The 15,626-nt window shown below is 38.5% G+C and overlaps 1 protein-coding gene across 3 annotated transcripts in view; it reads right to left on the reverse strand.

Annotated features, from left to right (window-relative positions):
* rgs3a (regulator of G protein signaling 3a) overlaps positions 1 to 15,626 on the reverse strand; it is a 114,930-nt gene that overhangs the window by 37,645 nt on the left and 61,659 nt on the right. For all 3 annotated transcript variants that reach the window (XM_026353996.1, XM_026353997.1, XM_026353999.1), the window contains one exon: positions 10,741 to 10,875. In XM_026353996.1, the coding sequence (XP_026209781.1) occupies positions 10,741 to 10,875 (135 nt within the window). The remainder of the gene's footprint in view (positions 1 to 10,740; positions 10,876 to 15,626) is intronic.

A 15,626-nucleotide genomic window follows, 5' to 3' on the forward strand; every position in this document is an offset into this window, starting at 1 on the left:
GTAAATTGAATTCAAACACAAGCTACAAGCTCAAACACTATAACATCAATTTGTGTATCAACAGGCACTAACACAGACCACACACCCTGCACCTAATTCTCTCATTCTCCGTCTAAGGGGAGAATAACCCCACAATATCCCTAATGAAGAAAAGAGAAAAGCAATTTTCCCCAGTGTGCTTCCTGTTGTTTTTTTCCCTTCTGGTCCCTCTGTTTGCACTCTCCTCTTGTCTCTATCACTTTCAGCTTGACTCTAACATGGTTTAGAGCATGTCTTCTTAATGGCTATCTCCCTACTGCTGTTCTTCTCTGTCTCCCTGATGCTCATCCTAAGACTCTCTAGCTGAGTGGAAGTCTAAATCATGTCACCGGCACAAAATAAAAGTAACAAAAAGGGGGCATGTTAACAAATTGCTCCTCAGAAAATAATGAGCTGTCTTCAACTCTTGCTTTTAAAGAAAAGTAAGAAAGTGGAAAATGGAAAGCAAAAAAACAACAAACAGGTGGACAGAGTGAAATGAATAAATAGAACAGCAATGAAACCCACCTGAGCCAGTCATAAAGATGTCCAGTGATAAAAAAGTCTTTATTGCCTTTTCCTATCTTTCCTCCCATCTCTACATCTTATTTCTATCCTCTCTCCGTATGACCAGACCACTCCCACCCTCCCAGCAGCACAATATCAGCAACTCAAACTTAACCGCATGAATACTCTCTAAAATCTCTTTTACCTCAGAGGCCACAGAAAAGCACCATAAAATCCATTTGTACAAAAAGCTCTCTGTTGATCACTCACAAATAATGATATATACTCTATAAATGTGTAAATGCGAAATGGGGGAAAAAAATCTACCTGGCAAGAGGAAGCGGTTCCAGGTTACAATCCACTAAAGGCAGATACAGGCACTCCACACATCCCCATTAAAGTGGCCTACTTCCTCTGTCAAACTGGTGTGTGAGTGTTTGTGGCTGGCTATCTGGGCTGGTGTGTGTGATTCTGTCAGTGTGGGCTAGGCCAACTGAACTGTGCAGAGACAGAGAAAGAGAGAGATAGGGAGAAATATAGAGAGGCAGAGAGAGAGAGAGTGAGAGAGAGAGAGAGAGAGAGAGAAAGAGAGCAAATGCCCAAGAGGCTAAGAAGGTAGACTCCCAAGCTGCACAAACAAGTGAGAAGGAAGGGGGTAGAGGGAAGAGATAGATTTAATGAGAAGAGATGAACGAGCAGTAAGAGCTCAGAGAGAAGCATATGCTTGCACGTGTGTGATGCGCATGTCCACCAAACATACTAACGGGTCTACAACGTCCTTCATGATAGCAGATGTGTGTCTGCAAATACTGCATGACGTAAGTACATATATTGTGTCCATTTGTGCCTGCACAACACCTCCACCATCCGTTTCACTGTGAAGACATTAAGCTATTACGTTCAGGTCCCACAGGACGCACAAAGCACACAATGGACATATCCATTGTAAACGCACAAAAACATACTTAAAAATACATACAGTGAGCTATAAAGTCATACAACAGCTATAATGCATACGACACAGGAAACATGCTTTATTGTAAAGACGTCCTTTCCAAAGGTAAAGCACTAGACTATACAGTACACATCACTTCTAATGTGATGCAGTGATATAAAATCTTAATCACTGACAGTTTGATCATCACTTTACTTTGTGGTTATATATTTAAGTGTGGCATTACTCCCATTTCTTTAGACATGGGAGTAGGCAGAAATGACTGGTAATCTTGCTTTACATGAAATCAAAACATTTGTACACTACAGCTTTGTCATATTACTCAGTTGTGACTGATGTGCAGTGACAGTTTGATTATTTTTTATCATTGTTGTCTAGGTCACTGTAGATATGCCCTGTATGGCTATATATAGATACATGTGCACTGTGTAACTGCACTGAGTCATAGCCTGCCACAATAACCTTGACTTGGATAACATCAATGCACCATTTCTATTTAAACAATGCCTAAACAAGCCGGAGACCAGAAAGGACCAGTTTACATTTAGTCAAGTTAATGACACTTCTCGCCATCAGCAGCGTGGGTTTAAATGTTATTCCGCACAATGAACTACATTACAAGGAGTTATTAAGATGTACATAATGAAAAAGAAGCACAGCTCACTCCTTTCAGGTAGGACATTTAACATTTTTCTTATACCATACAACACATTTTTGGGCACTTTTACCAAAATAGAACTTTTTCTTAGTCCCTTAGAAAATATTTGAAAAGTACAAAAAGTTAATATTTGATTCATGAATAAATAAATCTGCCCAAACATTTGATGCCTACATTAAAAGTTTGTTATACCTGGTTCCATATATACATTTTGTTTAGACAAGAACATAAAATTATTAAAAGCTTGTCTCAATACGTAACCACATACACCAGCTTTATCAGAGTGGCTACCTGAGTCACATGGTACTCTCTCTCTCGCTGTCTCTCTCACTCATTCACACACAGTCACTCTCTTTTCTCTCACCATTCTTATCATAAGAACCTCTCGATGCTACTTACGAAATGATTTTTTATCTTCTCAGTGTGACAAATGACGTTTGACATTGGACAAGTAGAAGACATGCACACACCTGCAGTCACTCTATACGGTTCCTTGGGTCAACTCACTGACAATACAATTGCAGAGTAGTCTGACTCAAAACAAGGCGGTTATGTGCACGGAGCAGGACCAGCTCAATAGTACATTCAACAAAATAAAATAAAAAATAAAACACCATCTACAATTTCGCTTGATTTTAAGCATCAAGAGACAGCATGGTATACAAATAAGGCACTAAAGCAGAGTTGAGTCTTTCATTTCCCTCCCTCTGGAACCACATGCACCTGAATTCACTAAAATATAAATCACACCACACCTATTTGTCAAATTTCGCCCATACTTGTGTCTCAGTGTCTTTATATTCCCAACTAGGAAAGACTTTCTATGATATCTTTGTACACAAACCGTGTAAAAAAAAAAAAAAAAACAAATTGGACAAAAATTGTCCTTTAAATTAAAAGTGTGAGATAGGCTAATAATCCTTGCTTAAAAGAGACAGGAGCAAAATCCTCCACCACCAATTTCAAAAGCAGTGATTACTGTGCAACATCGAAAATTTTGTTTTAGGTCCTGGTTCTATAAATGTTCTTCTTCACCCAGAAACACTATTTGTAGGATAGTTGTAGTTGCACCACACAAACAGTGCCACTCACAAGCATAACCTATGCATATTGAACAAGCATGCCAACAATCAAACACGATAATTTCCTCTACAGAAATGCGCCCAGAAGTCCCATGTAAGAGCTTTCAGTGTGACCTTCATAAGAGCAGTACAGAAAGAGCATACGTTACCTTAGACACAGGCATGTGGACGTGTAGTGTACTTGCTTGCTTGTATGAATGTGTAAACTGTGCTGTTGATGTGTTTCCTGGAGTATCGGCACAGTTCATCCACTCATATACACGTGTGCAGCGCGAATAGAAACAGGCTGATAATCCAATGTGACCATGTGTGATTTTTTTCCCCCCTTGTCCGTTTTCTGGATGTTCCAGTGCTTCTTTTCTCCTCCTTGTTCTGTTTCCTCACTGTGTTGTTGCTGCAGTCTCAGCTTTTCCCCAAGCTCAGTAATAACGTGCGTGCCAACGTGTGTGCAAAAGACAGTGAGAGGGGAAAAGAGGAGAGGTGGATAGGGGGGTAAAGAGGGATTTGGTAAGGGGGGGGGTTAAAAAAAAAGACGAATGGAATCAAGCAGCGACAGAGGTGTGAAAGGAAAAGGAGGACTTGTAAAAATGCACTGTATTAAACACATAGAGGGAGTGATGGTTATAGAAAAGATCAAATGCAACTAACTCTCTGGAGACCAAAGCAGACAGCGTCTTTTCTCTCTCTCTCTCTCCCCTTTTCTTCCTGTACATGCTATTTTTAGAAGTTGCTCTGTCACAAATCAAAGCACTGTATCAAAACCTCTCAAAGAGCAGGATGTTAAGGGCCAGGTCTTTCGCACTTCATAAATCCCCCCCTCCCCAACACACACACACACTCACACACACACACACGCACACAAACAAACAACACTGTCTGTTACAATGACCATGTGTCTGCATCAGACCTGGAGGGAGTAATGTAAGCTATTCATCAGGCCTTATCTAATCATATCATGTGCTAATAGGTAATGGGCTTTTCAAATAGCTATTTTAAACATGGTCAATTACACTGCACAGACTACTGTCTCTCTCACTGTCTGTGGCTGAAGGTATTCTCCAGGAAGAATTTGCAGATTATGCATAAAGTAATAATAGACATTTAAAAAGAATATTAACTTTGCTCCATTTCAGTGTCCTGTTTACTGATAGCAGAGTTGTTTTAAACTTCTCAAGCTCAGTGCTGTCATCAAATAGTTGTACTAATCAAAATTGGCTTGTGTCAAAAAAAGCCCCATGTTATTTGCAAATTAAACTATTACCCCTGCTCTATTGCATGCTCAGTGAAGCAAACATTTTAGAAAAACTATATATACATAATTAATAATACGAGTGAATGGATTTCATGCTCTGCTGCACCTTCTTAGGATTGAGTCTGCAAGGCTTCTTGTACATCCTCTTGTGCAGATGCATAATTGCCATTATATAACATGGTTATGAATAGTTAAAGGTGAGCTAAAATAAAGCCAAACACCACTCCATCAAAGAAAAAATCATTAATGTTTAAAGAGAGACGGGGGAATTAATCGCACACTACCGGCCACATAAATAACATTAGTGTGCTGAGTGCGTGAGTGTATGTGTAACTACGCCACATCAAATCTTGGACAACTTCTACGCAAAACTAAGATTTAAAATAAAGTGTGAGCAAATACCAAATGTTAGCAAATATGTTACCAACTCACCTGTAAAAAATGGCACCAACACGGATATATTGGAAGCAGTAATAACTTCACTATAAAATCTTTAAGCATGGGTCTTTATATCAGCTCCATTTGAACCAGTTCTAAAATTGAGTGTTACACTTTGAAACACACATCCAAATTTAGCTTGCAATGTGCCATTTGTGTGTTGTGTGTGTGCGGGTGTGTGTGCGCACGTGTGTACATGTGCCGGCACGTGTGTGAAGAAAAGAGATGAGCAAAGACAGGACAAATGGAACTCAACCTTATCTAATTAGAGACAGTGAAGGGGAAAGAGTGAGTCTGTTGCAGCGAAAAAGAAAAGCAAGAGAAATGTTATTCACACCACGATGCCTGAACTAAGATGCTCATATCTGACATATTGAATATTATTATTCAATATTTGTATTCACACTGTTTATAATTCCCCATTTACAATGAGATCACAGGTGTGGGTAGCAGCTCACGCCTATCATCTCTGGACACCCAGTGAAAATAAACTGTCACAAATCACACACCTTCCTTTCAGCTACTTGTTAGCCTTCTCCTCACATTCTCCCATGTCACTTACTGTGTCTTATTGTAATTCAGGGAGGCTGTCCTTGTCCTCCCAACTGTGGGCTTAAAAACCACTACTACACCTGTCACTGCCTCAACATATTGTCCATCACCACACTATTACTGCCAACGTGCTTCCTCTACAATTATTGGAGGCTTCCTAACGACCCCTATTTCCTGCCGAAATGACAAAGAGTCCTGTTCAATCTTTGATAAGTTACTGTCATGTAAGACCGTCATGAAATCCTAAAATCAGTCCAGAACAGTCCAAATCAGACCCTTATCCCCTTAATCTCAAACTTTTTGCTTAGGCTTGTGTGATATTTTATTTATTTCCTCTGTAGATTTGTAGCTTGTGCTCTTCTGCAAATCTCATGTCCAGTTCACGCTGTCTGTCAATATAGTGCTGGATATAATACTTTCAAACTAAAATGTACTAGTTTGTCACTTATTCAGATTAAAGTGGCCTACTTAGGGGCATCATTATTGTTATTATTCTATTCTGCATTGTTGGATCTTCATGAACATTCTTGCAGATCTACATCTACAATCTACACCTTTAGTGTCTTGTTGAGACTCAAGTTCTCAAGGAACTTCTGAGAAGTGATTTACAATACTGCTGATACTGTTTACATCAATGACTAAGGTGTAACACTCACAGCAGAGGTGTCACGGACGTAAATAGATGTCTGCAATGCATCATGCAGACTGAACAGGCAGACAAGGTACAGTAACCAGGGTATGATGATCGTGGGCGTGAACGTTTTATCGCAGGTTTGACATGCAATAGTGGAAAATACAGCAGGATGGTGGCAGTGGGGGAAAAATGATTTAGTTCTCTGATAAATATACAAATACACAGCAGACGTGGTGCAATCAGCATATTTTCTGTTTGTTATTTTGTGTCACTGCTTGAAATGCAGTGTGTTCTACTAGTGTGATATGCAACTCAAAAGATGCATATTCACTGACAGCTCCTATCTATCCAGAGCTTCATGTTTCATGTATCATTGATCGCATGCATACTTATTTGCCTGAGGCAGACAGACATGGTAGAACAGGAAAACAGAAGAAAGGAGAAAGCATCACCTTTTTTACTTTCATCATAAATAAACAGGTTGACAAGTAAATAGACTAAGAGCGAGGGAATGTGAGAGGGTCACCATGCGTCACTGCTTCTTCCAACCTAGATGCTGTATTATAAGCACCTCCGCAGCTAAAACAGATTCTCATAAATGTGAAATGAGCAGCCAGAGAAAGGGAACAGAACAAGCTGGCTTCAAACCTCAAAAGAGACACTTTGTTCATTAGCAGCAGCCATCTTTTATTCATTGATCATATGAGCCTACGTTCTAATGGAGAAAATTTATGTGACTTTTACTGCAGATAATTCTTTTTCCTCTTCTGACGCAGGGAAGGAGTGCCAGCATTGCTCATCAAAAGCTAACTGCATGTGATGAAGTATGGATGTCATTTTCAAAATGGCCAGTCCTGCTTAAATTCCCATTTGAGGGCGTGTGTGTGTGTGCAGCTGAACAAATTTATTTTTCCAGCAGCTTAGTGGCTAATGCTGCCCAGGCAAGAATGCACCAGAAGCTTTCCAAGGAAGGAGCTCAGAGACTTTTAATGGCTGTGGGATCACCAAAGCACAAAGCTAAGTCTTTGTTTCTGTATATGCATTCCAAATTAGGTAAAATGGTAAAATAAAGATAGTATTAGTTTATATCATGTATACTGAAGATGTTAGATGTTTATTGTCTAAGAATGTAATTTAATGGAAGTTGTCACAATTACCAATTAATTTTTACCAGTGAAGTGACCCAGTATGTTTTTCTGTACGGGAAAAAAGACCTCAACCAGAATATATCTGAAGTTGCAATATGATACATACAATCTGTTACTACATGCATATAATACCATAGCATATAATCTCATTTATTGGGGTCACTTTGCTGCAAGTAATTTGCTGTCATGGTACAGGGCTGACAAACTGAAACAGTGAGACAGAGGCATCTGTTATTCACGCTGAGATTAGTCATCACAAAAATTTGCCCCAAATCCTCTGTATAACATCTGTTGACTTTTAATGAAGCTCCACACAAAACAGAAACTGGCAAATTCTCATCATGCCCAACTCTCGGAGGGGGGACTGGTGGATTAGAGTATCTCCTAGTCAAAAGGACGCATGTCCAAATTTTTCCAAGGGAAAGAATTCAAAGTGTTTAGGGACCGGAGGAACTGGGGCAGCTGCTGACATCAACATTGTAACTCCGTTTGCTGGTAAAACATGACTGAACAAAGCAAAGTGAGAAAATATGTACAATGAATGTGATTTCAGCAGTATGTGTTCCCCTTTTGAAGTGGATTCTGTGCGCTCTTCACACTTGAACATAACTCTTGAGTAAAGTGCATGCTTCAGCTGAGTGTGGATTTACTTGGCTTTGTGAATAAGGGACAAATACAGCTTCTGAGACCAGGGAAATGTGTGATTCAATGGGTAATTTTCTAAAGCTCCTTTTCTACAGTTATTACTCACTGGCAGCAATACACACAGCGCATCAAAGATCAGGCACAAACAGAGTTGTTTAAGCACTACAAAAGATATATTATTTCATGTCAAATTACTGGAACTTAGTGGAGTCTCCATGTGTTTTGAACTCCATATTATACAAACTACAGTAGTGATTCTGAGACTGGATAAATAAAAACACAATTCTGTGTTTACTCTGTGCTAATTTAGGATATGTATGTTTATAGATATATTTATCTCTATCAACAGGGTCTTTATTTATGTTTTTTATGTTACGTTTTATGTTTATGTGTCAATGGGTCTGACCTATGTGGGTCTGTATATGCCTATGTACACAATATATTATGACTGTATGAAATTACCAAAAAGCTACATCCCAACGTGTCCAATACACATGTTCATTTTTAAAATCTCTCTTACAACAGAAGGGACACTACAAAGGCATTCTCTGTACACTTGACAGGGCTGATTTGCACATAATTAAACACATTTGGAATTGACTGAATACAAACTATTTGCCTCTAAGGTACTCTGGAGAAATGCAATCAAAAGTGAACTAATTTGTCTAGATGTAAAATGTTATGATTAAGCATGTATCCCCTTGCCTTGAGGATATCGTTTAGATTTCCATTTACTGTAATAAGAGATTACAATAAAAAGTTCTAATAACCACACAGAGAAAGTAGAGAGGAATAATTCCACAGAGCAGGATGTGCATGTTGTATTTATAAGTTAATAAAGGTTGTAGCATCTGCTTTTGTTTATAATAAAAGTTCCTTTCCATAAATAACAGATATATACTACTCAGCCCGTCCAAAAAGTAACTTGCACACTCTAATATTTTGTTGGACTGCCTTTAGCTTTTATTACGGCACTCATTGGCTGTGGCATCGTTTCGAGAAGCTTTTGCAATGTAACAACATTTACTCCTGTCCAGAGTTGCATTCATTTTTCACCAAAGTCTTCTCCAGCACGTCCCAAAGATGTAGATGCAAAAACTGCAGCAACCCCAGATCATAGCAGTGCCCCCACAGGCTTGTAAAGTAGACACTAGGCATGATGGGTGCATCACTTCACCAAAATAATCATCCATGCAGTAATTATCCAATGGGAGGCTCTTACCTATTTGCTTAGTTAAATCCAGGTGGTAACTTTTTTTTTTTTTGGATGGGCAGTGCATATGTTTGATTTTGTGTGACTGAAACCATGTTACTAACCATGGTATTTGATGTAATAGCAGTGATGTAAAATGAGATGTATGTTGGTATTGCTTAGGAATTTTTTGACTTCTCTTCATTTTTCTGCTATTTCTGAAAACACTCTAATCAAAAGGATTTACAGTCTTTGAGCAGACATAGCTCATTTTATTTGTTTGGATGTTTTTTCCACCTACACTAACATATGACTCTATGGCCACTCGGTACAGCAATGGTTAAGTTTCAGGTGTGAAAAACACTGCTTTATTGAAGGGAGTTTTATTTATCTGGCCATGTCTGGACATAGTCAGCCTCAAACATCAGCCTCCATTAGGTATTGTGTCTCCTTAACCTAAGTTTACACACTAGAAGAGTTCATCTGGTTTGTTATGTAAGAAAGCAGTAAAATATTTGAATTATTATAATTACTATAATGTTTATCACGTGAGCCAAGGTAATATTCTAGAAGGATGTTTACAGAAATTAAATATCACTAAAAATCAGAAACAATAAATGACAAGAGTTTTTTTTTACCATGTATACCTACTGATCAATACACAAGTGAAAGCCGAATCAATAACATTGGTTTACATGACTGCATGCTTGCCAAGCTGCTTTGCTATTGAACACATTGATCACTGCACTGTGTGTAAATGTGTTCATTCATGCACCTAATTGAATCTAATCATGGGAGGAAACACATATTGAAAGCAGTGAGTAAAATCCCCATGTTTCAGTGGATGGTATAATTTGCATACACTTCTTGCAGAAATACATTAAAGCAGTAAACTATTCTTCTCAAAGTTCATGAAGTTCACTCTAAAGTAGTTCAGACATTGGAGCATATTCAAATACAGTCCAGGTTCTGGGTCATTTACATTTCTGGGTAATGAGGTCTCATCCCGAATCATTTCAGATGAACCATATGAACACAAACACGCACACATATATACATGGGCCCACGCGTAAATACACACACATGCAGAGAGAGGAGAGGATGAAAGACTGTCGGCTTGTCCCTGTCTCTTCCTCTCTTTCATGTGCTGATGAAATGAAGCTCTAATGTACAACAGGTGTGCAGTCTCCACGCAAGATTATTTATCCCTTTTAATCACCTTTCAGCTAAACTCAAACAAACTGTGATAAACTGGACTGTCTTGGCTGTTTCATGAAAAATGAAAGAAGCAAGAAATGGGAGCGGTGTTTACATAAATTATCAAAACATTATCCACACAAAAAACATCATCAACATTTTCTTACCATAACTGCACAGAGAACTAAAGCAGAGCAACCATTCAAATGCAGCATTAAAGTTGCTCAAAGATATGTAAGAGCTAAAGTAGCATAATGATGGTAGTGCAAGCTGCAGCAAAGTGTTATATATTGACTGACTGAGTGTGTACGTATGCTTGAGTGTGTGTGGTGTTCACATGGCATCTGTGACGGGGGTATGTACAAATATATGCATTCCCATGTGTTCATGTGTTTACTGATTCATCTTTGGCCTCAATCAAAAATGTAAATACTACTAGACATGTGAGTCCATGCAGCTTACCTGGTCAAAATGTGGACCAGCAGGCTCCCTCCTGTGAAGCTGGAGCTGCTTGTCAATGTTGTCCTTCAGGCACTGACACACGCGGCGCTTCTGGTCTGCTGAATAGGCTTCCAGGCTGAGCAGGCAGTCACACTTCTAGAGAGAGGGAGAGAGAGAGAGAGGGAGACAGAGAGGGAGGGAGGAGAGAGAGAGAGAGAGAGAGAGAGAGAGAGGGAGAAGCCAGAGGGGTGGAGGAAAGGACAGCAGGCAATTAGGCGTCCACTGTCAAAAAAATAAAGAAGTGTCTGCTGATGCTTGGATAGTGAAGGTTTCATGATGGATAGAGCATGAGGGGAAATGTTACAATACAATACAAAGTATGAGTATAAAAAAGAAAGGATTTTTTTGCTTTATTATGGGTTCTTTAAAACGATAGCAAGCTGTGTTTAAGTGTGTGTGTGTGTGTGTGTGAGAAAGACAGTGCCTTCAAAGATAATAACGACAAAAGAGCTTAATCCTTCACACATCATCAAGGCATCAGAGGTGTTACACTCTTATATACTGTATGTATATGAGCTTGTCTGTGCGTCTGTGTGCGTCTCCTGCAGAACTGGGTCGACACTGCCTGCATGTTTCCTTTAAGACCTTTCTTTTTGTTCATTCAGCTGTCATCTAAACTTTGTTTTCATGACACCACAGACTGTAAAGTGGCAAAGCCCCTTGGGTGGCAAAACCCTTGCATTAGTGAAATTAGATAATAGCCAGTATTGACTTTAGGCAGAATTTGATATGCTGACAAAATGATTGCGTGACCAATGGCGAGATGGCACTCCAGAAAGAACATAAACCAGTACACTTATGCTGGGAAATACAAAAGAATAAATATATGGCAATTGGTTGATTAAATTAAGTTGGCAGAGATTGATGAAAAGCTTTTTAACTCGACAAAAAGAAATACCCCTCGGCTGAATCTCCAGGACATCCAGTATCCATGTTTGATGTCATTGATGTCCAGATTAAACATTTTATGTGTTAATGGTTGTTTTTAGTCACGATTCCAGCAATATACTTTTGATAAAAAAAAACAGATCTTATAGGAATTATTCTTTGCAATATTACTTGAAACTCATTTATGTCAGTTTATTGCTCCAAATCCTAATTTGGAAACAGCTTCCGAGCAGACCTCTTAAAAAGTTTAAGGAGGAGAGTTAATGGGAGTATTATATCTAGGATAAGAACACTCTGTGCCAGTTAGTGTCATTTCAAGTCTGAAGTTGTGTCTGTGCTGAAGTATTTAAGGGCTGAGTGAAAATAGGGAAAAAGTCCAGACTTTAAAATATTCAGTATATAGCAGACAAGTTGCCTTCCAGTGATGCAACATTACACTCCTAATTGTTGCAAATTTTGAGGCCACCTCATAACCTTAAATACATTTTAAAATATATAATTAGTGGAAATAGTGAAGATGGCAAAAGCCTCTTGGTTTAATCACATAAAAATACGTTATAATCATCGTAAATATAATTTAGTGCGCAATGGCAAAATGTTGCATGTTTCTAATGAAATAACAAAACACACAAATATCCGAGCACCAACATCCAAATCATCATCACTTGCTTACTCAAACACCCTGACACATTCACATCAGCTCCTCTCATCCACCTTTGCCCTTCTAAGTAGTCAGCTACAGAATAGTTTTCCATTATTCTGTATTTTTCAGAATGAAGTCCAGAAGGAAAGTAGCCTAAGTTTCAATTACATTTAGAGCATAATGTTTCTATTTCTCCCCTTTCCAATTTGATCATTTCCATCTACCTCGGTTGTTCTGCTTCCGGCGGTGCCGAGGAAAAACATTGTCCTGACATTTTTGGGCACGAGTCAGGCTATAAATAGGATTTTTTCCATTTTGTACATGTCTTCAGAGATTGATTGAAGTCCTCGGGGCTTTTCTTGACACTCACTGCCCTGGTCAGTGGTGAATCATGATGTAAGTTTACTTGCCTGCTTCCTGGCTGCATGTCTTTTGCATGCCCTGCTGTGCTGCTGTCACTAGGATTATCTGTCTTTTAAGAATGGGGATGCTGCTGTTGTAGGTTTGCAGGCACAGTGTTGGGTTAAAGCCTTGACATTGTTAGTGATACTGATGCAGGGAAAATTGGCATTTTAAAGCCTGAATGAAAGATTATTTTACTTGGACACACCATCAAATGTACTGTATAAAAGGCACAGTCTTCTGTGAAATAAAAAATATATAAGGAGAATGAAAGAGAAGCAGGTTAGATAACAAACGCATTTACGAAATTGTGCCTGACTGTTTTTCAATTGCATATGATGATGAAATAGGGGCTTTTTCAGAGCGGACAGAAATCAATGTTGATGTTCTTAGATATCCATCATTTGGACTGAATCTGAGTCTATAACGGTGCAGTGGAGGCCATAATATTCAGAACACATGCGCATGCACACACATACACACATCAAGTTCAAGTAAACAACTAGGTCCTGGGCATAATCTTATATTGCTGCTGTGAACCAAATTCTCATCATTCTATCTGAGGTTATTTTTTGATATTCTACAAGTCAGGTAAGGTCAGCAAAAACTGAAACTGAAACCCCACTTGGTGATGTGGAAGAAACACAACCAAGATGGAAATAATACTAGATCTTGTGGTTCCCAAACAATCTACCCTAAATTACTGCTTGCTTAAAATATACAATAAGGCTAGGATGTGTTTCTAACTGCCTTCACATGCGCTGCACACATTTTGTGATTTGGGTGTATCGCATTGCTTCACCTACGAGATTCTTACTGTAGCTACATATTTGCAAGATACAACCATTGAGAAAATAAAAACAAAAAGGAAGCAGCTGGGACACTGTGAGTCACAGCTAGGTCAAGAGCACAAGGCTCGGAGCAGCAGGAGGACTTACATCCCTAATCTGTCAAAGAGAGGAAGTGTGTATGTTTACACAGCCTTGGTGTGTAAATACAAGGCACGCAGTGCATACTATACTGTAAAGCACTTACTGACATCATGGACATTTTGTCTTGAGTAAAGAGAGAAAAGAGGATACAATAGATAATGACTAATGCAGACTAACTTAGAGGTCTTATTGTGAGCTATAGATTTTACATCGAATACTATAGATTTTTTCACCATATCCTCAAGTGAACTCTTCTAATGGAATACTAATGATGATTTATTTGTCTCAGTTATCACTTTTCATTTCTCTTTTTTAATTTTTGTTTCACATATAATGCATTTTTGTGCTATTTTTCCTGACAGTGACTTACATGTCAGTTAAAATAATCAATCATGCCAGCAACTTGGCAACCTTTTCACAGAATAGACCACAGATCACAGACCAAATATTTTAGGCAGGAATCACTTGGGGCCACCTGGAGCGTTCTATGATGTTGGCACCATTAGTTTAAAGTCTTAGGATGCATACAGTAGATTTTGTCGCTCATTTAGGGCTAAAGTAACTTTAAAAACACAAATCACCTTCATCATTTGGATTGTTTTGAGTTTGGGGAGAATTGGAATCTCCCAGATGCAGTGGAAGCTGATTTTCTTGGTAAGGTCAGTTATTAATGAAACACTTTGCATAATAGTCCGACTATTTATCTTATTCAGAAAATGATCTACAGAACCGTATTAGCTAAAATACCCAATGTTTTCTATACTCTAGCTCTTACATGAGTTCAACCTTTTTATAAATCCACCCGTCGAAGAGATAAACATGAGAGCTAATGACACAAAACTCAATGAATGGCCACTGGCCTGCCATGGAGTGGCTAAAAATACAGGCAGCATTTCCCCTTAATCAGATTGATTAAAGTGCTCCCTGGTTGAAGCCCTCCCCCGAGCCATCTGGCAGATGAGTTTTCAGTGTGTCACTGGACTGCTGTCAACACAGCTCACCTAAGCTGCTTTAGCGCAGGTTAGCGTGGTTTCAGTGACATCTAATGCACATAATATCATTGAAGGGTCAGGTATGTCTTTTGTAATGTAATTATTATTATGTGCAACGATCACATTCATAGAATATTATGAATGTGTAAAGGATTTGTTCAACACTTTAATAAATATGTTTATTGGCAGTTTTATTGTCACTATGAGGTTGCCAGGGAAACATTGGAGCATCCAGGATGTCAGTGTTTCTTCCCAAAAAATACTCCAATATCTAACACTATTTAAAAACACATTCTGTCACTTTGGTATTTATGTATAATCCTTTAATCATACTGTAAGTCAAACGCAGCTTCAGATTGAACCTGTTAATGCATGCACCTATTATTGATGTTAAATGTGCAACGTCAGCTATCACAAGCATGACATTCATAATCAATTCTGCTCCTCCCAGCACTTCCTCTCCCTGCTCTGTTCTGCTCTGCTATGCTCAGCTACACTCTGCTCGGCGCTTCAGAGTGTTGTTGTTATGAAAATACAATAAATGAGACTGTCACAAAACTTAGTAATCAAGCAGACATAATTGAAATTCTCTGATTGGTTTGAAGATGAGCCTCACTCACTGCTGTTCAATGAGTCTGGCTCACAATAGTCTTGAATATATTTCTAATAAATTTGTAGTATCCTAATATTGTATTCTGTCTGAAGTTTATTCAAGTAGTCAGGGCACACTTTTAAAAGTAGACAGTGATATAAAAAAAAGTGGAATCTTATTAATGCAACATGCAAAGCACATAAGATAAGTGCACTAAAATGAGATGTACATGTCCTCAGTGTGCTGTTCGTAATCTCTACAAGGCAGTAAAATAGATCTAAAAGACATAATGCCACCAATTGCACTTTCTATTACAGAATAATGATAATGTTTTGTTTTTGCAATACTGTACATTTCTAAAATTGCTTTTCAGATTTTTGCCAGAAAAAAAAAAACAG

Source organism: Anabas testudineus, chromosome 12 (genome assembly GCF_900324465.2).
Source record: "Anabas testudineus chromosome 12, fAnaTes1.2, whole genome shotgun sequence".
NCBI lineage: Eukaryota > Metazoa > Chordata > Actinopteri > Anabantiformes > Anabantidae > Anabas > Anabas testudineus.